General features: G+C 37.4%; 1 protein-coding gene across 3 annotated transcripts in view; it reads right to left on the reverse strand.

Annotated features, from left to right (window-relative positions):
- ATP7A (ATPase copper transporting alpha) overlaps positions 1 to 14,466 on the reverse strand; it is a 158,358-nt gene that overhangs the window by 18,755 nt on the left and 125,137 nt on the right. For 2 of the 3 annotated variants that reach the window (XM_081792925.1, XM_081792923.1), the window contains 4 exons: positions 9,025 to 9,219; positions 7,279 to 7,461; positions 4,997 to 5,213; positions 3,073 to 3,159 (listed from right to left, as the gene is read on the reverse strand). In XM_081792925.1, the coding sequence (XP_081649051.1) occupies positions 3,073 to 3,159; positions 4,997 to 5,213; positions 7,279 to 7,461; positions 9,025 to 9,219 (682 nt within the window). The remainder of the gene's footprint in view (positions 1 to 3,072; positions 3,160 to 4,996; positions 5,214 to 7,278; positions 7,462 to 9,024; positions 9,220 to 14,466) is intronic. The other variant, XM_081792924.1, reaches the window with a different exon arrangement.

Here is a 14,466-nt window from a genome sequence, read left to right on the forward strand (position 1 = left end):
GCTCAGGTCATGATCTCACGGTTCGTGGGTTCGAGCTCCAGCTCTGTGCTGACAGCTCAGAGCCTGGAGATTACTTCGGATTCTGTGTCTCCTTCTCTCTCTGCCCTTCCCCTATTTACACTCTGTCTCTCTCTCTCTGTCTCTCAAAATAAAGAAACATTGGGGCGCCTGGGTGGCTCAGTCAGTTGAGCTCTGACTTCGGCTCAAGTCATCATCTCGCGGTTTGTGAGTTCGAGCTCTGCATTGGGCTCTGTGCTGACAGCTCGAAGCCTGGAGCCTGGTTCGGATTCTGTGTCTCCTTCTCTCTCTGCCCATCCCCCGCTTGTGCTCTGTCTCTCTCTGTCTCTCAAAAATAAATAAATGTAAAAAAATAAACATTAAAAAAAATTTTAATGTTACTTTCTTAAGACTTCCCTTTGATCTTCCACACAACTGAATTAAATTCAAAATATTTATTGTGCATCATCAGCTGAATATGGTTGTATGAAATCATACAACCATACTGATGTCTCATTTTAAACACGTGACCACTAACTTTATGCAAGTTCTTAGAGTTGTCTGGCAACTCTATACTTCCCTAGTCTATACATTCTCCATTCCTTCTCCTTCTAGAGGGCTATTTTATACCTTCTCTTCTCCCATTCTCATATATGGCCAAATATCTGCTTCCTACTTCAGAAAGAATTAAAAGCAATCACAAGAGAACTTCTACAAGCTCTCACTGCCACATCTAACCACCCACTGTGCCTGTGTACACACTAATCTACCTTCCCTTCTGTTAATATAAACTGCCCCTGCTCCTCTTTAAGGCCAACCTTTCCAGTTATGCACTAGACTTCCTTCCTTTGCTTATTCTAGAACATCTCCCCAACAATCCTCTCCTCTTCCTCTTGCATAATCTAATATTCTATCTCTGTTCCACACAGTCCTATCTTTAAAATAACAAAATCTCCCTTGATCTCACCTACCTCTTTACCACTGCCCCAATTTTCTGCTTCTACACACAGCAAAACTTCTTGGAAGTATTGTCTCTATTGACTATATTCAATTCATATCTTCCCATTCTCTTGTGAACCCACTCCAGTAAAACTTTCATCTCTACTACTCCAAAGAATTGTTCACAGAGAACATCAGTGACCTTTACTTTAATAAACCTAATGGCTAATTCTTAGTCCTCATCTTACTTGGCCTGTTAGCAGCATCTAACAGAGATCACTCCCTCATTCTTATAAGTTACCTCCTCACTCACCACTTCTTTTCAATCTTCTTTGCTGATCTCCCTGACCTCCTAACCTATAGTATTGCAGAACTCAATCCTTAAAACATTTAAGTAATCTGTACACCCAGTGTGGGCCTCAAACTCATGACCCCAATCATATGGTCTTCTAACTGAGCCAGTCAGGCACCCCTGGATTTTAAATTAAGTTTAAATACTCACATGTAACAAGTGGCTACCCTATTGAATGGCACAGATATTTAAGTGGATGACTCCCAAATCTGTCTCCAACCTAATCTGTTTCCTTGAACTCCAGACTTATGCAGCCAACTGCTTACCTGTTATTTCCATTTATATGGCATTTCCAATTTAATATCTAATAGGTACTCATATTTAACATGTAAACAACTGATCTCCTGATCAGTTTTCCTCAATATTGCCTTTCCAATGGTCTTCTCCATTTTACTTCAATGGTAAGTTCATCCTTCTGGATCATTTAGGCCACAAACCTGGGCATAATTTTTGACTCCTGTTTCTCTCATACCCCATATTCAATCTGTGAGGAAATCTCAGCCAGCTCTCCCTTTAAGACACATTGAGTATATGACCACTCTTTATGACCTCTACTGTTATCACATTGGTCCAAACCACTATTATCTCTCATCTGGATTATGGAAACACCCTACTACTCATCTCCCTGCTTCTGCCTTTCTCCCCATTCCCCTAACAGTGTATTTTTATCAGGGCAGCCAGTGTAATACTTTTAAAACATTAAGTCAGATTCTGTCATTCCCAGACAGTAAACTCTCCAATGGCTTCCCATCTCAAGGGTAAACACCAAAATTCTTTCAATGTCCTTACACAGTCTAGTCCTATACTACTCTCTAACCTCATCTCTTACCCCCTTCCCACTCATTTACTCTGCTCTAGGCACACTGTTCTCCTTGCTGTTCATCAAACTAGTTTAGCACATGAGGCTTCTATACTTAACATCCCTCCTGCTTGGAATGCCCTTGTCACAGATATTCACATAGCTTTCTCTCTCCCTCTTGTCAGGTTTTTGGTCCAGCACCAACATCTCAATGAGGCCTACCCTGTTCATCCTATATAAAATAGGATCCAATACTCACAGCATTTTCTATACCCCTTTACTTTATTTTCCTCTACAGCACTATCTCTATCAGACATACAATATTTTCTTATTTATTTGGTCACTGTTTTGTGTTGTCCCACCAGGAATATAAGATCCAAGAAACAGTGACTTTGTCACTGCTGATTCTTTAGTGTCTTGAACAGTGCTTAACAAAAGGTGTCAAATGAACACAATTACTATGTGTCAGTATGCTTGATACTGGAAGTTCACAGACAAATAATAAATTGTAGTTTGGTAGAATCAGGCAGGTAAATAAAGTATTATCAAGCAGTGCTCCTAGTACAAAAACAGAGATTCAGTACAGTTACAACTCAAAAAGAAGAGCAAATATCTCTGCCTATTCATGTCAGTTAGCGAAGGCTTCACTGAAGAGAGATGTGAGCTGAGTCCTGAAAGATGAAAATAAGTTCATGAGGTAGATGCCACTGTGGACAAGGACATTACCCAGAGAAAACAGTAAATGAAATGACTTAATAAGCATGAAATGACACAATGTAAAAAGGAACTGTAAGTAGTTCCATATGAATGGAACACAGACTACATGGAGGTCAGTGGAAAAAGTCAAAATGGGTGGTGCAGGGAGGCAGGAGACATATCATGGGGAACAGACCCAGAAAGACTGGTCTTTGTCCCACAGGAGACAGCCAGTAAAGCCAGGATCCTGAACAGAATTGCATGGATAGGGTTTAAGATACATGCATACCTCCAAAACATAAATTTTCTGAGGAGTACGTACAGCTTTCATCATATACCTCCAAAGGTTCACGATTCAAAAATAAGTTACAAGCCCCTATAATAAAAGGCATTAGTCAGGAAGTTATATAATCATATTTGTGTGTTAGCAAAATCACTCAAGCACAAATGGGTAGGGAGGTGCTAGAACACTTAGGTGGGTATGTCATGTTTTGGGGCAGATGGATAGACCAACCAGAAACTCAGGAAAACAGGCTTTGGCTAAAGATGTGACTTTTGGAGTGGTAGGAGAAATATATAGGTGGCACAACAAGCAATAGACATGAATGAGATTGTACAGACAGAGTACACAAAATGAGAAAAATAAAAAGAACAAAACCCTGAGGATACCCAACATTTGAGAGCAGGAGAAAAGAGGAAACAGACGAGGATTGGAAGCAACAGCCAGGTAGGTAAGAGGACAACCTAGAGAGAGAATGGTCATGAAATTAAGAGAAGAAAGAGCTTTAGGAAGGAAAAAGTGGTCAACATTCTCAAATGCCTTTGGCATTTGAGGTAACGCAGGATGTAGACTGAGAAGAGATCACTGGGGTGGGTACTAAATTGAGTCATCAATGCACTAAGAAAAAACAGTTTCAGTAGTATGGATGGGGCAGAAGGCAGGTTGTGCAATGAATAAGTGAATTCAGCAAACCTAGACTACTCTTTCTAGAAGCTTAGATATAAAGGAAAAGAGAGGATGCAATCTAGAAGGGATTACAATGATATTGATGGAAGAAATGTTTATATGTTTAGGAGAAGAAGCTAGTACAGAGAGTTGGAAAATAAAGAAACAATGGGATGTAATCGAGTAAGTTTCCTAAAGAATCAAGAGAGGGTGGGATCTAGAGCGAAGATGATGGGATTCATTATGCAAGATGAGGGATACCTCTTCCCCTGAAAAAAGGGATCATTCTGGGCAAAAAGTTGAAAGAACAAATGACAGAACTGCAGGGATGAGCACTGGGTGTTGTGTGTAAGTGATGAACCACGGGAATCTACCCCCAAAACCAAGAGCACCCTGTACACACTGTATGTTAGCCAACTTGACAATAAATTATATTAAAATAAAAATAAATTTTTTTCTATGTGAAAAATAAACCAGATAATTTGCTTAGGGAACTAGGAAGAAGGCCACAGTACCTTGTGAAAGATAGAAAAGGGTAAGAGTAGTTGTGCTAAGAAATGAAAGATAAAACAGATGAACATAAGGGAAGGGAAACAAAAATAACATAAAAACAGGGAGGGGGACAAAACATAAAAGACTCTTAAATATGGAGAACAAACAGAGGGTTACTGGAGAGGTTGTGGGAGGGGGGATGGGCTAAATGGGTAAGGGGCACTAAGGAATCTACTCCTGAAATCATTGTTGCACTATATGCTAATTTGGATGTAAATTAAAAAAATAAAATTAAAAAAAAAGAAATGAAAGCTGAACTAAGATGGAAGATCAGTTAAGGCTAGAATTCATCACTCTATATGGTAGAATAAAGGAGAACAGTTGGGAAATGTTCTCAAGTAACAAGTGAAGTGATCAGGCCTATGGTAAAATTATTTGACAGAATGAAACCATGATGCCAATTTTTGTTTCTTATCTAACAGTTTAGGATTATAAAGTTAGACATCTGTTAATATCTGTCCCATAATTGGTACTATGAAGAAAATTAGCTTGGTGGCTCAGTTGGTGAAGCGTCTGACTCTTGATTTCGGCTCAGGTCATGATCTCATGGTTTGTGAGGTCAAGCCTCATGTCGGGCTCCCCACTGACACCACAAAGCCTGCTTGGGATTCTCTCTCCACCCCCCCCCCCCGCACCTCCCCCTCTCATGCACATGCGTGCTCTTTCTCTCTCAAAATAAATACATAAACTTAAAAAGAAAAGAAAATGAGCTTACTTGAGAGCTGGGCATCAATAATCATGGAAGATGAAGTTGATGACTGTTCATTATTTGCGCCAATTTGAACCAGGGATGCATTTTTAATATTATTTTCCTCTATCCTCCAGTTATTCTTATGTAGCAAGCCTTCAATATTGATGACTTTACAGCTAATACCACAGCCTGGCACAACCTGGAAATCTACACAGGTACCCAAGGTTTCAGTGTCCAGCTCCTAACAAATAGAAACAGAAGGATTTCTTCTGCTGTTCTAATAATTCAAAGTCATCAATAGCATGATCAAAGACTTCTCGTGGTTAATTCTAAATGTTTACACATATACTACATGCCTGTTTAATTCTAAATGTTTAGAACAAAACCTCAGAATTGTTTACTTTAACACCACTCTCTAAAATTTATACCAAGTTTAGAGAAAGAAAACAAAAGTTTTACCAATATTCTCTGTCCTTTCCAGTAGAAAATTACAAGTTAAGTACTTAATTCTATTGTCAAGTCAGATTTTCTATTCAGTACAGGGCAAAGGGTAACAAAGAACAGGGTCTTTAGTTACCAGAATGCCTTGCTAGTATGATTCTGTGTCCTTAGTAAGCCAAAGAATTTTGGTGGTCATCATTGTTTCCTGGCTTTTTATATCTTCATCCTCTCTGTTGTTTGGTTTGGGTGTAAAGAAGCCAGGTCAGTAATAGTAAATTGGTAAAAAGGAAAGAACAAATAAAGAAATGGCAACACCAATGGTAGCAATTGCCACATCATAACTGTAAAATTATGTGAGATAATTTACAAAGAATTTATGCAAATCAATGAAAAAAAGGTACACAATCCTACGAAAAAATAGGCAAAGGATACAAACAGGTCACAGAAAAAGAAATTCAAATGACCAATGAAAAGATGCTCAACCTTATTCATAATTATGGAAAAGCAAAGCAAACCAACAATAAGTAAATATTTTTTATTTGTTAAATTGGAAAAAATAAAGTCATAACGTGGGGAAATGAGCACTAATAATTTTTGGTGAAGGTATAAACTTGTACAACCCCTCATGTGGGTATTGGTAATACTTGTTATGGGGGCACTGGTAATATTCACCAAAATTTAACTGCATGTATCCTTTGACCTAGCAATTGCATTGATAGGCATTTAACATAAAGATAAACTTGCAAAAGCTAACATGAATGTTAACTGTACATTGTAGAAAACAAAAACCCAATTATACAGAATATAATACAGCCATTAAACATAATGAGGCAGATTTATAGGTCTTAATATGGAAAAATCACTTAATAAAATAAAAAAAATAAAGTACCAAAGACTGGTCACTGTGAACTTTCTATGTAAAATCTAAAAAGGAATATAGTATGTGAATTGTATCTGTATAAAGCTGCTACAGTAGTACCCCCACCCACCCACAGTTTCACTTTCCTTGGTTTCAGTTACCCGTGGTCAACTATGGTCTGGAAGCAGATGATCTTCTTTCAGACATAGCATCAGAAGGCCAATTATAGCCTAATGCTGTGTCGCAATGCTTACATCATTCACCTCACTTCACCGCATCACATAGGCATTTTATCACCTCACATCATCACAGGAAGGGGGAGTACAGTACAATAAGTTATTGAGACAGAGAGAGACAGAGAGAGACAGAGAGAGACAGAGAGAGGGAGGGAGGGAGGGAGGGAGGGAAACTACATTCACATAACTTTTATTACAGTATACTGTTATATAATTATTCTATTGTTGTTGTTAATCTCTTACTGTGACTAATTTATAAATTAAACTTTATCATAGCTATGTATGTATAGAAGAAAACATGGTATATACAGGGTTCAGTACTCTGCAGTTTCAAGCATCCACTCAAGGTCTTGGAACATATCCCCTGCAGATAAGGGGAGACCACTGTATTTTAAAAGAATATTAACAGGTTAACACTTGTTAAATTTTGGAGAGGAATTATGAAAAGGGGCAGAGAATGAGGCTTTCCTTTTTCATTATGTAACTCTCTGAACTACCTGAATTTCCTACCATAAATATGCATTCTATTTTAATTTTTTAGTCCAACAGGAGTTATCTGTGCGATAAAATTATAGTTAATTTCTGTTTTCATCTTTATACTCTTCTGTATGAAGAAACTAAGACATACTGTAAAATACAATGAGAAAATATAAGTCTCTCTATCCTCCTACCAACTATATATGTAAATCATAGTCAAAAGCCAGTTTGGATTTGGTCTGGGTAATTCCTGTAGAAGATGACTACATTAATAAGCAAAAGAAAAATTGTACCTGTTTGCAGTACTTCGTTATGGCTGCTCCTAGAGGGTGTTCACTGTTACTTTCAGCAGTTCCCACGATGGCCAGGATCTTATTACGTGATATTCTGTTACTTTCAACTAGAACCTTTACTTGATTCACTATAGGAGTTCCATGGGTAATGGTTCCAGTCTTATCAAATACCACTACCTTTACCTGTAGGAAAATTAAAATACACTGCACCTATCTGACTTGATAATCCTTAATATCACATTTCTAGAAGTTAGAAAAAGGTTTACTTTGACATATTAATATTTTGTTTCTTAATAAATTGACCTTTGACTTAATTGGAGTTAAACTCTCTTTAGGTGAACAAAAGTAAGGAATAATAAGGGAAAAATACTCTTAGTTACATCTAATAGCCCTTCTGTGCAAATATTCAACCATACTGCGAATATATGTTAAACAACTAGAAATAATTGTTAAGAGTTGACTGTTAATAAGTAATTAAGAGATGACTCCGTGCCTCCAGGGAGGGAAGGGCTTTCAATACTAATGAATTATAGAACTGTAGTGACAATCTGGGCAGTAGTCATAGAATTACAAGAGAAAGGTAAGTAATTAAGTTGGAAACAAGCACCAGATAAGACCTGCTGGTTTGCTTTGACTTTATTGGGTCCTGATGAGAAGCTTGGTCTGAGAATAGACAGCTCAGGGAAACAATGAGGGAAACTGAGCCCAGACAGGGAAAAGGAAGAATCTGGAATTAAAGAACACAGTCACCCCACAGTAACTTTGGAATATGAACCTTGAAAAATGAATAGCTTGAGGAACCAAGATGAAAAGAGATATGACAACTAAATACAAAGCATAATTCTGAACAAGAGATAAAAATAGCTATAAAGAATATTACAGAAACAACTGAGAAACTGGAAGATGGACTATAGGTTAGATAACAGTATTATATCAATGCCAATTTCTTGATTTTGATATCTGTACTGTGATCATTTAAGAGAATGTCCTTGTTGTTAGGAAAGGAGCCTGATATCTGCAGTAAAGTGTATATAGTTCTTTATACTATTCTTTCAGTTCTTCTTTAAATTTGAAATTATATCAAAGTAAATAAAAAATTACTATAAAAATTAATACATTGTATTGACTGGTTAGATGAGGTTCTAAATCTGTTCTAAGCTGTGTTCTGTGTTTACTACATGTATCTGTATAATAAGAACATATTAGAAGGAACACAGTTTTTAGTTTAAGTCAAGTAGCCTTGATTGAAATTGTTAATGAAATCCTAATATGAGAGAGATGAGGGAAAAGATTATATTCCTGAAGTCATGGCTGCAAACTATCAACAATTGGCAAAGGCAAAGAAACTTCAATGCAACTATAAGCACTATCTCACACTGAAGAACACAAACACGGAGTCACATACAAAATAGCATTAATAGACTTAGGCAAATTTTCCTGGGCAAATATTCCTTCAGTCTTCCTGTCCTAAAGACATTTCTAGTCTGAGATGGGAAAGGACTCCAAGTTTTCCACATCAGGGTCTTCTCTAAGACAGTAGGCCTAAAGTGGTTTTAGAAATTGTATAGAACTAAGGCCAATCTAGAACAGAACCAAAATAACACCTTCCCTATCTCAACCCTCAGGATAGTCCCAGAAGAGGCTCAGCTTATGGACCATATGCAAATAATTTAGGATTCTGTTTCTCGATAGGGGTGCTATTGTCAGTTTGGATGGGACAATTCTTAGTTCTGGGAACTATCTTACCTTATGAGCCATCTCCAGTGGCTCGCCACCTTTGATTAGTATGCCATTTTGAGCACCTACTCCTGTACCCACCATCACAGCAGTTGGAGTGGCTAGTCCCAGTGAACAGGGGCACGCAATACACAGAACTGTGATAGAGGCTTGGAAAGCAAAGCGTATTATCGTTTCTGTTCGAGAGATACTTCTGTTATATCCCTTTAGAAGAAAGGCATGAATTTTGGTTATTGATCTAGAGCTGTATTAAACAAAAGGAACAAAGCTTAACTCTATTTAAATAAAACCACAATTTTCAAATCACACATAATCCTACTTAGCTACCAACATATACATTTTGGTTACTAGTAAGAAAACACTCCTTTTGTTCTTGTATGAATAAAACAAGAAGTTTTATTCATGTAAACAAGTAATAGTCCTAAACAAGTCATGTAAACAAGTGATACTACATGTAAACAAGTCATAGTCCTAAAATCAGGATTTCAATTTTGCTGATTCCAGAGTTATAAAGTATGTAGTCAATCTGAAGACATGAAAGTCAGCTTTTTTTCCTCCATATTGAGAATGAGTGTTTTTATTAGAGATTTTCAAAAAAGAGCTGGGACCTAATTCTCAGCAAATTTGATCCTGAACAAAGAGAAATCTGAATCTGTGTATACTAAGACCATAAATCTCCCTTTCACTCTATACTTTAAAGACAATGGAAAAAATCACCCAGCATACAATGGGAGCTTAATCCTATTTCAGTAAAATTCTTTTGAACATTAACAGTGTGAACTGAGTATATTGGGTAGTATAGCTCTTAGCAACACTGAATATTTGCTTGTGTCAGTAAATACAATTGAGAGTATTAGGGGAAAGCTCCTAAAATTCCTGAGATACACATTCCAAAATACTTCCCAGCAATCCTCTTGTTCAATGCACAATTAACCAATGTGAATCATTTTTTAAAATTTTATATTATACTAATGACCATATCATGAAGTAGATACATAGCTTTTATGATTCTACCTGTTCTTTTTTTTTTACATTCAGAATTTTTATCTCAAAACAAAGAACCATGGTAACATTGTAATATAAAATCTATTTGGAAATATTCAGAATCTGGTCACTGAGAAATGGGAACACTTCCACACTGCATTACTGCCAACCTACTGTTTTTGAGGAGCCATAAGCACAAGTGCAATTAGAAGCCACATGTTCCAACAAAGCCCCATTCCATAGCTCTGTGAGTTTTTATCCCAAGGCTGAATGACATGAGAACTGGTAACTAAAATAATGCCATAGGCAAGGGTTTGGCTCAAGGGCCTGAAGTGTGTAAGCATCAAGGAGAGAAAGGGAGATCCAGCAATACATGAAAAAGGGAAGAGACTATAAGTGTCATGGGGTCCAATTTCCACTTATAAAAATACTGGGAAATTAAATGATTTGTGGGGGTGCCCTTGACCTATGGCAAACGTAAATCCCTCCATCTCATCTAACTCTCTGAAATGCTACAGAGTTAGATGTCTTCAGTTTGTTTCTTATCCCCTTAAAAGAAAGCCCCCATTTCCCCCAAAACCCCCAACCAGCACCCCCAAGAAGCCACATGTCCTGATCTCACATTCTTCTGTCCTATTTCCACTGTCTGGGTCTAGACTGAGGCAGAGTCCTCCACCCTCTTTCTCAAGATTTAAGGAGTTCTCAACTCTCCAATAAGGCAAAGTAGCCAGATGAGACTGAACACCAAAGTTTGGAAAAAATCCATAGATGCAAACTCCACCCAGCAGAAGCAGTGTAATATTTATATACAGAGATGATGTTTAACACATTCTATCCAATGGGGGACTGTAGAAACAGAGGAAACAAGTTACAAGGGGACAGTGCACATTCATACTCTCAAGTGTGGGCTACACTGCACATTTACTCATACTATCTCAAATGTACGGGCCCCTAAGGGCATTTAACCTAATACAGTGGAAACATAGTAATAAGGGTAACTTGACATGGTAATGGATGAATGAGCATGTGATGACGCTAATGCAACAACATATTTCAAATAGATAATCGTTCAGGAAAAATCCTCTCCCAGGGTTGGGGTTACAAAATCAAAGTTAGCTATGAACATTCTCTTCTGAATTATTTTAAAGTTATGGCTTATAACAAAAGAAAAATCCACATCAATAAGAGAAAGTATAAGAAGCATATCATCATTTCAATAGATGCAGAAAAAGCATTTGACAAAGTACAACATGCATTCATGATAAAAATCCTCAACAAAGTAGATTTATAGGGAACATACTTAAACATAATGAAGGCCATTTATGAAAAACCCACAGATAACATCCTCAATGGAGAAAACCTGAGAGCTTTTCCCCAAAGGCCACGAACAAGACAAGAATGTCCACTCTCACCACTTTTATTCAACATAGTACTATAAGTTCTAGCCAGAGCAATTAGACAACAAAAAGAAAGAAAAAGGCATCCAAATTAGTAAGGAAGAAGTAAAATGTTCACAACATGCACATGACATGATATACTATATAGAAAACCTGAAAGACTCCACCAAAAAAAAAAAAGCTAGAACTGATAAACAAGTTCTGTAAAGTTGCAGGATACAAAATCAATCTACAAATTACTGCTGCAGTTCTATACACAAATAATGAAGAAGCAGAAATAAAAATTAAGACAACAATCCCACTTACAATTTCATGAAACTAACAGAATATTTAAGAATAAACCTAACCAAAGAGGTAAAAGACCTGTACTCTGCAAATTGTAAAACACTGATGAAAGAAACTGAAGACAACAAAAAGAAATGGAAAAATATTCCATGCTCATGCATTGGAAAAACAAATATTATTAAAATGTCTGTATTACCCAAAGCAATCTACAGATTTAATACAATCCCTACCAAAATACCAGCAGCATTTTTCACAGAACTAGAACAAACAATCCTAAAATTTGTATGGAAACACAAAAGACTCCGAATAGCCAAAGCAATCTTGAAAAAGAAAGCAAAGCTGGAGGTGTCAAAATTCCAGACTTCAAGTTATATCACAAAGCTGTAGGAATCAAAACAGTATAGTAACTGCATAAAAATAGACACAGATCAACAGAACAGAATAGAAAACCCAGAAATAAACCCACAATTATATGGTCAATAAATCTTAAACAAAGCAAGAAGATATATTCAATGGAAAAAAGACAGTCTCCTCAACAAATGGTATTGGGAACACTGGACAATTACATGCAAAAGGAGGAAATTGGACTACTTTCTTACACCATACAAAAAATTAAAAGTGGATTAAAAAGTTAAATCTGAGACATGAAACCATAAAAATCCTAGAAGAGAACACAGGCAGTAACTTCAATGACATTGGTCATAGCAACTTTTTTTTAGATAGGTCTCCTGAGGCAAGGGAAACCAAAGGAACAATAAGCTATTGGGACTACATCAAAATAGAAAGTTTCTGAACAGCGAAAGAAACAATCAACAGAATTAAAAGGAAACCTATGGAATGGGAGAAGATATTTTCAAGGACATATATCCTTTGATAAAAGGCTAGTATTCAAAATCTATAACGGCTTATCAAACTCAACACTGAAAAAACAAATAATCCAATTACAAAATGGGCAGAAGACATGAACAGACATTTCTCCAAAAAGACATATATATGGCCAAGACACATGAAAAGATGCACATCATCACTTACCATCAGGGACATGCAAATCAAAACTACAATGAAATATCAACTCACACCTGTCAGAATGGCTAAAATCAACAACACGAGAAACAACAGATGTTGGCAAGGATGCGAAGCAAAAGGAAACCTCTTGAACTGTCGGTGGGAACTGATGGAGCCACTCTGGAAAACAGTATAGAGGTTACTCAAAAAGTTAAAAGTAGAAGTACCCTATGATCCAGCAATTGCACTACTGAGTATTTACTCAAAGAATACAAAAACAATAATTCAAAGGGATACATGCACCAGTGTTTATAGCAGCATTACTTACAATAGGCAAGATACGGAAGCAGCACCACTGTCCATTGATTGATGAATGGATAAAGAAGATGTGGTATATATTTATAATGTAATATTACTTCAGCCATAAAAAAGAATAAAATCTTGTCATTTGCAACCACATAGATGGAGCCAGACGTTATAATGTTAAACAAAATAAGTCAGTCTGAGAAAGACAAATACCATATGATTTCACTCATGTGGAATTTAAGAAACAAAACAAATGAATAAAGGGAAAAAATAGAAAGAAACAAGTCAATAAACAGACTCTTAACTACAGGGAACAAACTGATGGTTACCAGAGGGTAGGTGGTTGGGGGGATGGACTAAATAGGTGATGGGGATTAAGGAGTGCACATGTCATGATGAGAACCAGGTAATGGATGGAATTATTGAATCACTATATTGTACACCTGGAACTAATATAACACTGTATGTTAACTAACTGGGATTAAAATTAAAACTTAAAAAATTAAAATCAACAATTAAAATCTCTTGGGAAAGGAGTTAAGATGGTGGAGAAGTAGGGGGACACTAAGCTTGCCTCTTCCCTAAAACATAGCTAGATAAATAGCATACCATTCCAAACAATGAAGAAATTGATCTGAGGACTGAGAGAACAAAACTGCACATCTACAGGTACAAAAACGACCACCTCATGGAAGGTAGGAGCTGCAGGGGTTGATTTGAGGGAGAAAAGAACTGTGGGTGCTGTGGAAGGGAAGGAGCCCTGATTACAGAAAGAGGGGCAAGAGAGATAGGGCAAGAGTGAAGCAGCAGGCAGGGGACTGCACAAGTAAAACTTTTCCCCAAAACCAGTGACTAAGAAAAGGAGAGGGGCTGACTGTCATAAGTTTTATAAGCAGTAAAATGCAAAGTCTGAAGTTTTAGAAGTCCATACTGTTGCTGGAATCGTGCCTGGTGGGCTCAGTGGTGTCCCAGTGGGGAGGGAGGGTGGAGAACTGGGAGCAGGCAGCATGATCTGAGGGATACCCTTGGTCACATGGGTAGAAAAAATTACCCTTCTTGGAGTGCATTTGGGAGTGGTGGCATGGCCTCTCCAGGGATAAGAGAATTAGCACCGGCAATGTGATGCCCTGTTCTCATAGGAACAAAGATACTGGGTGAAGGCAGCAAACCCCAGTGCTGGCTATGTGCTACACTTTACCATAAACTCCAAACTACTGCAAGATAGTGCAAGAACTTTTATGGGACAAACCGACAAATGGCAAAAGTATGGTGAGACCCTCCCCCAGAGGATCAGTGCAGGTCCAAGTCATGCGGGTCCCTAAAATTTAAAGTTTTGAAACCCAGCTGCATGCCTGATAAAACACACAAGTACTGTGCCACCTGGCAGGCAGGCAGCTCAGATATAGATAGGGTGAAGGCAGAAATCTGACGGAAGCCAGGGACAGAAAAGGGGTGACTTTTTGGTCTTCTGTGA

The sequence above is a fragment of the Panthera onca genome, chromosome X (assembly GCF_046562875.1).
Source record: "Panthera onca isolate mPanOnc1 chromosome X, mPanOnc1 haplotype 2, whole genome shotgun sequence".
NCBI lineage: Eukaryota > Metazoa > Chordata > Mammalia > Carnivora > Felidae > Panthera > Panthera onca.